This window comes from Cyprinodon tularosa, unplaced genomic scaffold (assembly GCF_016077235.1).
Source record: "Cyprinodon tularosa strain WSP-4 unplaced genomic scaffold, ASM1607723v1 ctg97, whole genome shotgun sequence".
Classification (NCBI taxonomy): domain Eukaryota; kingdom Metazoa; phylum Chordata; class Actinopteri; order Cyprinodontiformes; family Cyprinodontidae; genus Cyprinodon; species Cyprinodon tularosa.
Window position 1 is genome coordinate 2,566,416 of NW_024039751.1, and position 15,787 is coordinate 2,582,202.

Sequence of the window (15,787 nt, forward strand, 5' to 3'; positions counted from 1 at the left end):
AATATGAGCTTGATAATTATTTGATCTGACCAAAAAACAACCCTGTTTGGGTGGAAAGGGTCTAACAGTAATGTTTGTGTAAAAAGGTTCAGTAATGATTAGCGAGTTTACCAAGAAGTTATTGAGGGCATAATGCAAGCAACAATAGATGCCTCTGTACTAAATCAGGGCAATAACTATGCTGACAATGAGCAAAGTATGCTTAAGAATCTACGTGTTATGATGAGAAAGTTTAAATAGATACAGGTTTTGATGCTTAAAAACAAGGAACAGCTGGGTAAAAAAGAAGAAAAAATACTCAACCAGGTAAATGGGGAAAGTCTATAAATATATTTTAAAATTCTAAATCATAACAGAAACTATTCTAATTCTAATTATTAAACTATTCTAATTATTAAAAACTCCCCAAAGATCAAGAAGTGGCTGAAGCTGGTATGAGGTCATTAGAGTGTCAATTTTCTGTTCTGAAAATAACTTTAAAGCACACCTTGATATGATAAGGCCACGTGTGACACTCTTCAGCGTGCACTCTCCAAGCTCTTTGAAGTTGAGTCAGAGAGACGTGCAGTGAAAAGTGGGACATGGCAGGATGAGGCCAGGGGAAACGAATAGATTCACCGTCCTTGACAAGCCCAGGTCTGAACCTGTGATCCACTTTTACCTTTTGGGCACACTGTCTTTCACTTTCCTGAATGCCAGCAGCCAAGGAAACACACTCTGTGGATACAGACCAGGATCTGATAGGTAAGGACAGGAAACACAAACCCGAAGGCGATGCACACAGGTCCAGCCAGAGAGAGAGGGTGCAAACAAAAATCATGGTTGTGCACAACATGGAAGGTGTGTTAAAACGCCTGACCTCCTGTCAGAAAAAAGTGCAGACTTTGTTGGTGCTACAAACCTGGCTTGACAGGGGTCAGACAATGTGGCTGTGGAAGACAGGAACAGGCAGGTTCGAACTGACATATCCCTCCTCTTGCATGTACATTGTCACCCTTTATTCAACTTGCTTTGCTTACACCTTTGGTCGTCTACTGAACTCGCTGCTTTTCATATTTTTACATCCTTTTTGTTTTAGCTAGAATCTGTTACAGCAAATTTCAGACTCAATATTTACCTAGTGAAAGAGAGGTGGGAAAACAAGGAGATCTCGGAGCAGGGAGAGATTAAGACCTTTTTTCCGTAGGTTTTCAAAAGAAGGAGCTTTTTAATTTAATCTGAGAGGCAATTTTCTCACCATGAGAAATTAAGTTTACATTTTTATTCTTATGTCTTTAAATGACCTTAGAGGGTATTTTAATTAATATGAGTCTTTATTGTGTTTGTTTTCTCATAACTTTTTCTTATTAGTTGAAAAATAAGACCTACTTTATTACTATTTCTAATTTAAAATGCATTATTTTGAATGGATATGAATCAGTTTTCTGTATTTCTTTCAGACAACACAGCTGGAATTGTCACAAAGCGAAGTGGCTTCAGACGACGTCTGCAGGAGATCTACTATTTGCCTGTTGTGATAGAAGACAACGGCTACCCGCGAAAGAGCAGCACTGGCACTCTCACAATTCGCGTGTGTGGCTGCGAATTAGATGGCTCACTCCTAACATGCAGCGCTGAGGCCATCTTTCTGCCTGTGGGGCTAAGCACAGGAGCTCTCATCGCCATACTTTTGTGTATCGTCATCTTATTAGGTAAGATCTGGTTGAAAGTCTTTTGCAGCGGTAACTGAAAGTTACTAAGACTGAAACTTTACTAAACTTTTTAGATGATATCTTTGCAAGATGCCCATGCCAGTTTTTAATACTTCCAATTAAAATGCAACCACATATACAGAACATGTACAGGCCATTACAGAGATACCCAGATATAAGACAGAGACAGTTTGCATTTACTGGTTAAATAAATGTGCGGGTGTTAAATTGAAGGTTCTGTTTAAATAAATATAATATTTGTATGCCTTTTCTTTACCTTGTTCTAAAGCAGAGCAGAATCTAAAATAATAATTAAGGCTGCATATAATTTTAAAGCCAATTGAGCCCTGAGCAACTGATAGACAGAAGGTAGCACAGCAAATTTTAAATCATCATCTAAATTTCAATAAGTAACATAAAAGTAATAATTTTAAAAATTAACCCGTAGGCTCCTTAGAAGTTTTTCCGTGGAAACTTAACTTCTATAGCACACAGAAAATAGAAAGCACCGAAAAAAGTTGGATTAAACCAGTGGTTCTCAAACTTTTTCTGTCATTCCCCACTTTGGACAAGGGGGAATTTTCAAGCCCCGCCTGTCCCCATCGCCCCAACACAATGCTAATGAAATATTCAACAATCTTAAAATGTTCCAATTTTATTGAAGTAACAAGTAGTATCTAAATACAAATCTACATCAAATAACAGCAAGCTCAAAAATAAAGAAAATAAAAATGCAGCTGTGTCAAAATTTGTATCAAGCTCAAAGATAGAAAAAATTAAAGTGCCACTCTGCAATCTGTTAATAAAAGAAAAGAAGTGAAATCCATCTGGCAAGACAGGTCTATTTATCCCTGCATTAGTGGCTGCAATGAGCCTGTTTTGCATTGCAGTTTCTCAAAACGGGGTTGCAGGCTTGATACTGCCACTCTCAAGTCATGCTCAATGTTCTGCTGAGATCTGTATTTTGTTTTCATTGAAGCAGCAGCTGAAAAGCCCATCTCACAGAGATATGATGTGGCAAAGGGAAGAAGAATGCACACAGCTCTCTGCCCGATGAGTGGATACTCGCTCTCCACTCCTAACCAGAAACATGAACATGTGGCTGTGTGAATCAAATGCCGTTATTTATTTAAGATAAAATATTTCAAATTCAGTTATTTATGATCAACCTGCGCCGTCAATCCCGGCGCATGTGCGCTTTATTTGCAGTCTGGACGCAAAAGTTAAACATGCTGTGTCTCTGCTCTGACTGCAGCGCTGATAGGGACTCCTGCGATAGCGGGGGAGAAAGGGGTGGGGATGGGGGAGGCGCCCCACGGCAGCACCTGCCGCTGGAGGACAAGAAAAGGAACGATACGTGCTTTCACGTAAGAGTCTCCAAAAGGCGCTAGATTTGTTTTTTTGAAAAAGAGTCGCTGGAGGGGTCTGAAATATAGCGACAAAGTCGCTGAGTTGGCAACACTGGGGCGCGAAAGTTTATTCTGTTACAAATAATATGCCGACGTCACGTCAATCATTATTTTGGCACTTCAGTTCCAGGGGAAATTTTTCTCATATCTAATGTTCTTTTAATTAGACTGCATGTAGGCTAGTAATGATTACTTTGTGGGTTTGATTGGTCTAAAAAGCGGCAACATACAGCTATAAGGACAGTTTGCTCTCACACATTCTACATTTATAGTCACACACACACACACACACACACACACACACCGGAACTTGGCGCGCCCCACCTGTCACGTCTCAATTCCCCACCAGTGGGTCGCGCCACACACTTTGAGAACCGCGGGATTAAACAGTCCACATTACCTACAAGTTAGTGTTTTCTGATAGTTCTCTGAAATGTTTAAGTGTTTCTTTATCATTTTTATTTTGGGAATCTTTAAAAACTGTGCTACTGTAAACTTTTGGGAGTATGTTTTTGTCTTCTAGAGACAACATTTATGGTTTTTTTAAAGCTACCCTCTGCTAATAGTGTATGTGCGAGTGACCTTAAAGTTTCGAGAGTTAAGCCGGGCATACAGTGTACGATTTTTTTCAATCGTTGCTCACAGCTACAACTCACACTGTACGACAAAAACCATTGTACAGTGTGAGTACTGTACGTCTAAAAACCACAACGGACTCAGATCCGCAGTGAGTGATGGCGCTACTGCGACTCATCTATCTGGAAGCCAAAGGAGCAGAAGAGGAATATGAAGCTCACTAGAGTGAAATGCTCTGCCTTAGATTAAAAAAATAATAACCTGTGCATTTAGTAAATTTGCCTGGAAGTAAATTTATCTGGACTTTTTATAAAGTACCCTTCCAGTTCCAGAAGCTAGCTCAGGGATTTAGATTCAACCAAGAGCTATGAAAATAACTTAAAAGAATAACCCCAAAGTTCGATAAAGTAATCTGAAAGTTTTCAGAAGACAGTCTGTTGTACACCTTTCTTTTTTTTTGACGTATAAAATTATTCTCACTTTTTTTTATGCTTAGGAGGTGTCATAGCATGAACCATTAGCAAAAACTTACAGCTTAAAACAAGCCTGAAGGTAGGACGAAACTGTACACCGGCCATTTGCATATCTCTGGTCAGGTCCCCCTTGAAAATGAGATCCAGATTTCAAAGGGGTTTACCTGGTTAAATCAAGGGGGAAAAAAAGCTGTGCAAAACCAAATTTAATTGGACTCCTATAGGATTTAATACTCTTTTATTAATTGTTATAAAGACTTAATTGGGTTTTTTGTTTGTTTTCATCATTAAAGTCCTTTCTGTTTTTTCATATGAAGGCAGTCTACCTGCTTTACACTCAGTGGAAAACATTGACAACTGGATTTCAGGACAGTGGTATTGATCAATATGTCTAACTCTTTTCAAAAAGAGAGATGTTGACATTTTATAAAATGTCAAACTACTGACATTTCTATTCCACCACTATTCCTTTGCTAATGGTGGTTTTGTCTGCTTTTAAAGTCAGGAGTGTTTTTGTTGTTCATTTTTAGCCAGCACAAATGAGCAATAAAATCAAAATGAAAGGGATTTTAATCATTTACAGTAAAGATCATCGCATATAACTGTACTCATTTGTTTTTGTTTTTTTCTGCAATTATATCATTGGACTCAGTCGAATGTATAAGTTATACATAGAGTGGAAAAGAGCGAAATGTCAAAAGTATTGACATTTATTACTCAAGTAGAAGTAATGACAGTAGGGATGGTTCTAAAAACACTTTTAGGTATTTAAGCATACACTCAAGCTTTTTACCCCAGTGGATGAAAAAAAGATAAAATAAAATAATTACAAAAGTGATGTAAAAAAAAAAAAAGAATGCCATTAAGGAGAAAGGCTTAGAATCACACGGGTCTATGGCGCACTGCACAAACCCAAAAAACTTTTTACTAAAGATTATACTGATGTCAATGTTCTGTTATATATAATAAAGCCAACAGAGGAGTCAAATGTAGGAGTCCACCTTCCCACCAGAAGGTCTCTGGTTCAAACCCCATGCTCAGTCTCAGTCAACGATCCCAAACCGGTCCCTAAGCACTAACCCTTCACTATCAAATTGCTTACTGATGGGTGTAGCGCCTGTGTGAGACCCAGGACAGCTGTGGCTAAAATGTATCTCACTACCATCAGTATATGCATGTGTGTGTTTCATAGAGCAGATTTGTTGCCTAATATTACAATGGTGCAAAAAATCTAACTTACAAACCATAATCAATAACCTTTTATTGAAATGTAACTACATCCAAGCTTTGCAGCAGGAATCTGGGTAGCATGTAGATGGAAGATAACAATGAAAACCATTGTATCTAGGCAGCTTAGTACTTACAATTTACCCTAATATGGCTGCCTATATGCAGTAAAGCAAGACACGTTTATTTCTGCAGCATAGCACAGTTCAGTAAAGAGACATCTCAAAGTGCTGCACATGAAAAAAAATTAACAGAGTAAAAAAGTAGTAGGAAATACATTGCAGTGGCAATTGTTCAACTCTCTTGAATGCACATTTTGCTCAAATTCTGAATTGATAAAATTTTTAAAAAAGTTCTCTCTTTAAATGTACTTTGACAAATGCATATGTTATCTATGTCAAACGTTTAGATAACCAAAAAGCTACTTCAGTAAGGTAAAAAAGTATTTGTACTCCATTACTTGATCCCTCTGAGAACAGAATGGAAGCCCACCTGGTTTTCTAAATCCATTTATTATAAGTTTCTATGGGCAAATTTTCTCCAATCCTATCTCAATCTTGGTTGATTGGAATTTCAAAATCTCTGTTTACATGGACAATAAATAACATTATCCAATCATTTATAGGTGTATACATGTATCAACCTTTAAATCATATTAAATCATTCAAGCATACACATATATTAATCTGGAAATGCTTTAGTAGTCGAAGAAGAAGCTCCTTTTTTTGTAAACAAACCTTTACATGTCCACTCATCCTCACTATGAACCTTTGAAGCACCCTACCACCCTGTGGTGGTCATCTTAGGGCTGAGCAGTATCTTATGCTAAAGCTTCTGCGCCACAGGGGTAGAGAGCATGATGGCATGTTCATCCACACATCCCATTTAGAGCCACCTCCTCCACCAAGGAGGACCAGGATCCAGTAGATGAAGGTTAGTAAAGAGAAAAACATCACGCTGATGTTGCTCACATGCGTAGAGATAATTTTACTTCACTGATCCGAATGGGTGTGTACATGGACACCAATTAGAATGGCGATCGGAAAAAACCCACCTCTCTCAATCAGAATGAAATTTATTTTCGACTGGAAAAAATTCGAATCTTCAGTCTGACATGTTTACAATCCAACTACTTGTGTCCTTGTAAACATAGTTATTGACATGTCCACTGTCCGTCCGTCCATCCATCCATCCATCCATCCATCCATCCATCCATCCATCCATCCATTATTTGTTTTCTTTCATACCATCTGCCAGCTTTTTCTGCATGTGGAAATAAATGGCTTAGAAGAGCTGGTAAATTTTTTTTAATCATTTTTGATCTTCCTTCCATTTAGGTACGTAAATAATTTTCAGTGGTCCAATTATTCTGATCTCTAGCTTATTTCTGTAAAGACGTTAACAGAGTTATCAGTAATCATCATAATAAACTACAGTATGACACCCTAAATAAAAAGGCATTTTAAATCCTCTTGGAAGTTTCATAGATTTCCAGCACTATGACCTTCATCTCTTTCGCATACTAAATTCTTGAATATTTAGATGTCAAGAAGGTTTCATTTTCCTGTTATACAATTTTCCCCTTTATGACAACGAGAAATGACCATTTTAGCAGGGCTGGCATTTGTCCAAGAGCACCCGTATTTAATTATAGAGCCCATATATGCTCATTCAATGGGACATTAAAGATCAGAGGGAGGAGTCGCTTAGCTCTATAAACCAATTTTAATCTCTGTGCCCTAGTGATGTGTCCCAAGCTATAGCTTTTTATGTTTCCTGCAAGGTCATGGTTGTAAGACAAACCACCCACCCCCCCTTTATTTCTCTGATATTAATTTCACAAACTAATCTGCATAGCTAAGAAGAGATACATGGTGGTTTATGGCATAATTTTTTTAATTATAAATTTGGAAAATGGGGCTCCTAAAGACACTGAGATTCAACGGTAGTTGATACTTTACAGTTTAGATTCAAATACTCTTGTAATTTAAAAACCAGATGTAATTGAAAAACCCTGCATTAAAATCTGTCAATTTTTCCTCAAAACCTTTTCATGTTTTCTGGGAAAATATCCTCTTACAGATGAGTATTTAATGTTATAAAACCCATGGTGGACTGTTGTGGAGTGCTACAGAGGTTTTTCAATGCGTCCTTCCCATTAGAAGGCTGTCTTTAAAGCTCCCGCTTGAATTATTCCCTTAAGGCTCAGGAAGATGCCAAACTGTCAGGCTGTGCCCAAGCAACAGAAGTGGTAGAGTGAATGTGAACTCTCCTTATGAGAGTTTCCATAGAGACACAGAGGTTTAGCTGGAGCAATAGAAGTAATGATCCGAATAAAACAGGCTTCAATTTGCTTCTTAGTCCCTCAAACCTGATGAGCAGATTCTGTATAGCTTAGTGGGCATTCACAATGCCCTTCTTCACCAGCACAGTTACTGCAGTCTGATAATATACCACCAGGGGGAGCTGAAACACTGCATAAAGCTTGATGAGTTCATTTGCAAGTGAAGGAAGTGGAGGAGTTATATAAAAGAGGTCTTTAAAGCAGCATATATATTTTTTTCAACTTCATTGTATTTATTTGACTCTTTCATTTCACTGACTGATTTCAGAATTATTCTTACTATTGCTCCACCTCCGATGTGCAGCTATTTACTGCATTATTCAGTGCAGAGACAGAGGAAGGGACACAGAGGGAAGATAGACAGAGGAAGACAGATTGCAGTGACAAGAGAGAAGGGAGAGCAGGAAATTTACTGCTTTGCAATTGCAAGAGAACAACACAATAGTGGTCTATGCAGCCTAAAGTATGCTGGAGTAAAGGGAACTACTAGATATTGTTTTTGTTTGATTTTTTGTTTTGTTTCCATTAGTGAAATTTAATGTTAACGTACATGTGGGCATGGGCTGGTTGGTCACTGAGATCAAATATCAAATAGTAGCAAGGTTTTAAAAGTACATTATATAGACATCATCAAAATCATCAATTCAAAACCTTTATAGTAAAAAAGCTCATAATGTTTAAATTAATTGAATTAAGCTTTTAAAGAAAGAGCCCCCATGATTTTATCTGAAATTATGAAACACAGTGTGGCCCCTCCCCAACCTGTTGCTTAGCACTGATGGTCAGCTGACAAAATAGCTCACCGTCTCTTAAAAAAGTCGACAAATAATGCTTTGTGGAAATATTTCATGTTATAAAAACAACTAAAAAAGGTAAATATCGTAGTGATGTTAGGATTATAACACCAGAATTTCCCCAGTTTTGGACAATAAAGGGATTTTCTATTCTAATAATCAATACAGTGGCTTGCATAAGTCTTTCAAGACCTCAAACCTTTTTAATATTTTAGTATATTGCAACAAAGTTGTTTTTGTTTTTTAACAGAGGAGTGCAAACATTTATTAAATACATTGACGTTTGTTAGCATTGAAAGGGTTTGGATATTCTATGTATAAAATGCTCATATATTGTTATAATAATGTAGCAGGAGCTCACCAACAATTCTTTTTTTTTTTTTTTATTATTATTAAAGCATTTCAGTTTTTGTGTTGAGACCAGGAAATCTTGGTATCTTTACCAAGGAATCATGCCTTAAAAATATTGGGGCCATGCTTGCAGGCATAGGATTTAAACAGCTTTCTTTTGCTTATTAATGATTTTCAATGCACAGTCAAAACATGTTGGAAAATGGCCCTGCATAGGGATAGAAATTAGTAATAGTTTAGATGAAACTCTGTTGTTTTACCTCACTATCAAAGGAAGTTAAGATAAAACAAGTACTGACTGGGTAATTGAAATAATGAGCTAACTCAGATGTCTGACCAGGATCAGTCGTTTAGAGTCAGATCTCTTGGCCTGTACTGTAAGCACAACAGGGCTTGTGAGTTAATTGCAAATGTCAGTATGTTATCATGCTCACTAGTAGAATACGATGTTCATCATCTGAGCGCTTCATGTTAGCATGACATCAATTCTAATGAGATAATAAAGTCTGATGGACATAGCAAAGCTCTGCAGGAGCTTCTGCATAAAGTTCTGGAATGAATTTAGAAAAGTTTAATGGCTAGAAATAAAATCCAAAGTTGTATAAGTGAGAAATTTACAACGTGTTAATGCAGGGATAGCCTCATAAATTATTGTAATAATAAAACCCTTTGGGAAAATAGTAGCTGGAAAAGTGATGTATTACCAAGAATATTTTGCCTTGCTAATTAAAGTAGTTTTTTGGCTGAAGGGATTCCCTTTGACCATTTTTTTATATAGTAATGGGAAGTAATATAACTATCACTGTGTTATTAAATATGAGTAATAATAACAATAATAATTTGAATAGTATGTATATATGTATATACTCTTTTATGAATGGTAAAACATATCTGACATTAAAACCTGTCTTTTCTTGACTTTTTCGTTTTAAAAAGAGTCCACAAGAAATCACATTGATATATTTTCTTTGCTTTTTTTGCCGGCATCCACACACGTTAGTTTTTTGTTGCCATTTATTTATTTATTTTTTTGTGTGAAAAACAGCTCGTTTTAGGGTCGACATTCTTACACTGCTGAAATGTTTCTAAAAATGAGTCGCACAATTCTCACAGGAAGTGTATTTGTCCAGGAAGTAAGGTTATCTGAAATTTGTTTTTTGATGATTATAAATACTGAATTTGATATATGACCTCAGAATAGAATTTTGTCCTATTTTAAATGTATAGTGGAGGATCTTCTTTTTCTGGGTGGATCATCTAAATAAGTGGTCCTCCTAATTGTCAATCATTCTGGTGATATGTTTTTGTAAGGCCGTCCCACGTGCCCGTCCCCTTTTTCATTTACCGGTCGTGAGTCTGACAGAGTGGAAAAATTTAAAATCTTCTTTTGGAAAGTAAGCTTGTATGAAAAAAACAAACAGCAAATTTTAAACAAAGTGTGCACGAGGAGAAAATGGGCTTGTGCATGCTCTTGCACGCATTTAATAGGCTTTCCCTCTCGGGAGCGGTTACAGGGTTGTGCAAGTTCTTTTTTTCTTTTTTTTTAAAGGGGAGAGGGCAGATCTTTTCAAAATTTCGCAAAGATCTGCCACCATACCTTTACGTGCAAAAATGTTGTTCCACTTGCAGCCTTATTCCTATGCTATTCCTAACCAACTCGAATCAAGCGCTACAACACTAATTTGAAGAAAGCTCTCTCATGCTTAGTTCACTGTATGCAGCCCGAAAACCCCAAAGAACGCCAAAGTGACAAAGCCTTGGGTGTTATGGCTTAAAAATAAAACACAGAGATTGATTTCCCAACCTTTTATTTCATCAACATGAATCACAAATGAGAGAAATTACTTTTAAAAACTCCCCCCTGGGTGTTGACCTGAATTGCACCTAAATACAAGCTGTGTAGCAAGCTTTTAAGATTAGTTGGCAGGCTCTGTGATAGTAAAGAAGGAATATATAAACACACAGCATCTTAATTTATATCATGCATTTTGCAGCTTTTGGTATTACATAACAAAATAGACTTAGACAGACTTTATTGTCATTTTGTACACACAGAGCATATACAAAAATAAATTTTGCTCAAGACTTTTCCATTCTAAAGTGCAGCAGTGATAAAATGTAAACATAAGACTGGTTTATGATTTACAGTTTCCAACATTCATTGCTTTTTATTTTTTATAAGCCCCGTTTTATATAACATTTAGCAGTCGAATGGCATTGGGGAAGAAGCTGTTCTGGAATCTGCTGGACCTGCATCGGATGCTTCGAAGTCTCTTTCCAGAGGGCAGCAGGGAGAACAGTCCATGGTGGGGGTGTGAGGGGTCATCTATGATGTTATGGGCTTGAGACACAGTGCTGGGATGAAATGTCTTTTATGGAGGGAAGAGGAGCCCCGATGATCTTCCCTGCAGTTCTCACTGACTCTTCACTTTCTTCCATTCTGAGGCGCTGCAGCCTCCACACCAAACAGTAATTCACCAGCTTTTTAAAGACACCTGGAAACAAAATGTAATGATGTCTGATGATACTTTAAGCCTCATAAATCCTTTAGTGAAAATAAATTTCTCAATAAAAAAAAAAATATTAATCTGGATGAATATCATCACTATTTTAATCTAAGTCACCACTTAATGCAAACAACCGAATATGGCTAAAGAAGTAACAGTTAAAGTAAAGTTTACAATGTTTTTGTGTCTGTTGAGGTCTAGATTTGTCATTTTGGGTCAAGACCTTGCCAATGGTTTGTCTGACTACCCCCCAAATACTGAATTGAACCAACATTGCCCTAATATCACCTTCACCCAAAACATGTATAGTTTGACATCAGGCATGCTGTTTTTGAGGGAGAGATATTGTGCAGTTCAATTAACCTGGCCTAGAACCCCTACCCCAAAGGCAAAAATAATATAAAATTACAAAAAACAGTTGCCATACAAGTAAATATGACATTGGTTCTTCAAACAAACGCTGCATTTTACAATTTTAACATTCATTTCGCTACAATTGATTTAATCGTTTGAATGATATGACTTAATTGTTCCTGATGGATCAGCCTTTATGAACACTTGATTAAGAGCTTCATTCAGTCTTTCACCCAAGCTACTATTGTTTGAGCGCTGCTATACTTGGCTGCAAAAAAGTAGTTGGGATTTACAAAATGGTGCTAAGATTCTGTAAAGGACCCCTGTGTTAGTAACTAAATGTAACTTTGATTCAACCCTTAACCTGTTTTAATTTATACATCAAAGAAAATTGTTCAATAAGCAGCTCTTGGACACAATCCAGTGGTTTTCTAACATGTATATGAACTTTCTCCCCAGTTATCGTGGTACTCTATGTGGGCTTGAGACGGCAAAAGAAAAAGGAAACCCTAATGTCATCCAAAGAAGACATCCGAGATAATGTGATCCATTACGATGATGAAGGAGGAGGGGAAGAGGACACACATGCTTTTGACATGGGGACCCTTCGAAACCCCAAAGTAGTCAAGGAGAACCTGTTCCGCAGGGACATCAAGCCTGAGATGCAACGAGGCCCCAGGCCGCCTGTCTCTCAGGACAGTTCGGATATTCGAGACTTCATCAACCAGAGACTGAAAGAGCACGACACTGACAACTCGGCTCCGCCCTACGACTCTTTGGCTACATACGCCTACGAGGGTGATGGTTCTGTAGCTGAGTCTCTGAGCTCTATCGAGTCTCTTACAATAGACTTTGAGGAGGATTATGACTACCTCAGTGACTGGGGGCCTCGCTTTAAGACTCTTGCAGGGATCTTTGGAGAGCAGTCAGAAACTCATTCGGATTCGACAAACACAGAGAACAAACACTGATGTTCCTCAAAGGGGGAGGATGTAACATTATTTGATCAGTTTTTCTATTTTGTTTTTTCTGCTGTTGCCTCATGTTTTTTCATCCTTTCCTTTTAGGTTATTTTTTATTTATTTTTATTTTTTTTTTACAACTCACTGTGTCTCTTTTAGAAGGTCATTTCACAAAATTTATTTCCAAAATTGTAAAAAAAACTCCAAAAAAAAAAAAAAAACTAAGGGAAATTTTGTTCACATGATTGGATGAGCAGTCATTCCATTTCTTGTTAGTTGAATGTGGTTTCAAGTCCTACATTTTCTTCTCTTACGAGGAAGATGCATGGAAATGTTGTCATTTCCTGGAACATCCTTTAAAGTGCCTCAATATAATTGTTGTTTCACTTGCTATTTCATGGCACATATCCAGTATATATTTTTTTTTCTTTTGTATAACTCCATAAGTAAAGCTGATTCACTCAGCATGCTGTACTGTGCTCAGACTGGCATCGAGACCAATGCTAGAACCTGTGAGGTGAATGAGCTGGGCCAAGTTTGCCCAAAGAATGTTTTGAATGTTATTTATTGTTCTATTTATTTATTGTATGACTGAATATGATTGAATGTGTGTGTATTTATCTATTTATCTTTCAATCATCAATTGGTATTTTTTATTTTTGGAGACACTTGAGGATTTTTGTAATTAATGAAAAAGGCTTATGTGAAAATGTATGTTTCTGTTAGTTGGATTCTGTAAATAGACTTGTACTAGAGTTGTAAAAAAAGATAAAGTTAGGGCTGGCTAAATGCTATGGTTTGGTCATGTAATGAGCACTGTTTTCTTAAATAAATGCCACTTGGACAGAAAAGCTAACCATTCAGTTTCAATTTATTAATTAACAATGTCCAGATCAGGACCAAAGTTTAGTCATACAGTTTGCTATTTCAAGTTTAATTACGCATTAAAATGAATCCTGCAACTTTTAGATCCATCTGCTTCAACTCAACTGAACCAGATGATTGAGTTAGCTTTTCAGTATGAATTCAGTTCATCCAGAGTCTTCTCAATCATCTATTTAATTGATTCAGTTTTGTTAAAACGAAGCCACACATAAAAGTTGCAGGATATCGGTCCTTAGGAAATGAAATTGCGCACCCCTGCTTTAAATTCTTAACATCTTAGATGTAAAATGCCATGAAAAATGCTCAAATGGCCTTTGGCTTTTAGCTAGGAGTGTCTCATAGGGTTTAAGGCTGATTGATACTTTGAAATTAGGTCGTCTGCGTAGGTGTCACGGTTAACGCATTTTTATGCGAAAAAATCCACCTACAACAATGTCTGTGCTGTCAGTTAATCAAGATTACGACCCGGCCTTAAATATTATTTCACTTTTGTAGACGCACAGACCCCCACATAGAGATGGTTAGCGTTTTTAATTACAAATGAACAAGAAGCGGGCTCTAGTGCCTTGCCATTACATGCGTAATACCTAGCAGAGGTGGATAATCCAGGTCCAGACTCAGGTAAGTCTATGTTATGGAGCTAGCAATGCAAATGATTAGAACTGATCTCTGTACAGGCATTTTACTTTTTGGACCTGGATTATCCAGTTCACAAGGCTATTACAGTATGTGTAGCTATTACACAAATGTTATCATGTCAACATTCAATGAGCGTTCAAGTGTCCCATCGATGAATCAAGATACAGAAAAATAGTTAATCAGTTTTTATTGATGCCAAAAGTTACAGATATGACTTATGTGAAGACTAACAGCAACTGACAACTGTTGCAAGAATCTAGCAGTCTCTGCCGAGACGACAGAGTAGTTGCCGGACTACACTTTCCTATGTCTAACATAAGGCCAAAAAAACTTCACTATTATATTGAATTCAACACCATCCTGGAGAGAAATATCAGATGTGTTGCTACCATCAACACCTTTGTTTATAGTTGTTCGAGATCTGCCTGTTTTTCAGTGCAGTCCTGGTTCCCTAACTGTGACTAACTGGATGTGCTCTCTTCATCCTCTGACATGGGAGCTGGCTCAGAGCTCGTCTGCCTGGCTGTGTGTTTCCTGGATGGGGCCGCCATTTACAGTTGCCTTTTGTATCTCTGCTTCTGTCTTCTTGAACCCCAGTCGGCCTCGGCAGATGGCCACTCACATGGAGCCTGGTTCTGCTGGAGATTTCTCCTCTGTCGCTAAAGGAAATGCTTGTTTTGAGGAATCGCCTTTGAGTCAATGAGTCGATGCAATCTAATGGTTTTCCTTAGATAGAAAACTTTAAATCAATTTGACTATATGATCTGGTGAACTGTACATTTCCTTGAGATAAGGTGTTGTGAATTGGTGCTATATAAATAAACTGAATTGAACTACCTTTCTACAAAATGCCTACAACCCTCACTCCAATGTTGAAGCCCCCCTCCCTCTTGAATTATCTCGACCTGTTAAAAGCTAAGCCGATGTAGACTTTTGTCTTCTTGGTTATTCCTTTTTTTTCTTAATTATTTTCCCTTCCCTCTCACAGGAAAAGAGCATGAATGGTCCTACATTTCAACAGAAAACTGTAAGTAGGATGATCTCAAGTCATCTTTGCTTTCTGCTCCTCCATCATTAAGACGTCTTTATTTAGTAAAATGCCCAAGGCCTTTATTAACCGCCTTCGAATAACGTAATGTAACATAACATTTTTTCCAGTTGGTGTTATGAAAACTGTCTCATTTTTATTGCAGATATTAGCAGAATAGGTATTTATAAAAACAATACTCGCTTTTTGCTAATAAATAGCACCATTTCTTGTGCAATGTCTCATTAACTAATTTGAAACTAAGACATATCAGTTATAGTTGACATTAAAATTGTTTTAGGACCTTATATCAGCTGTTGGGGAAGTAACAAATAAAAAACATTAGATTCTATATGCATTCCTCAGAGCTGGTAGACCCTTGTGGACCCTAATCTTTATTCTGAAGGAACATTTCTCCTATTCAAAAAGCGTTATTGGGATCTAGAGACTTTAAAAGTTTGCTCCTCCTGAGTTTTAGAAATATAACCAAGGTCAGCATGAAATAATGTCCTCTTGTAGAAAGCTAGATTTTATAAAAGAAACCGAAA

The 15,787-nt window shown here is 37.2% G+C and overlaps 1 protein-coding gene across 1 annotated transcript in view; it reads left to right on the forward strand.

The window, feature by feature from the left end:
• Positions 1–13,539, forward strand: part of LOC119776946 (cadherin-12-like) — a 223,007-nt gene extending 209,468 nt beyond the window's left edge. Inside the window, exons 11-12 of the mRNA XM_038275610.1 lie at positions 1,440–1,691; positions 12,186–13,539. Coding sequence (XP_038131538.1) covers positions 1,440–1,691; positions 12,186–12,697 — 764 coding nt within the window. The 3' untranslated portion in view covers positions 12,698–13,539. The remainder of the gene's footprint in view (positions 1–1,439; positions 1,692–12,185) is intronic.
• Positions 13,540–15,787: the final 2,248 nt, after the last annotated feature.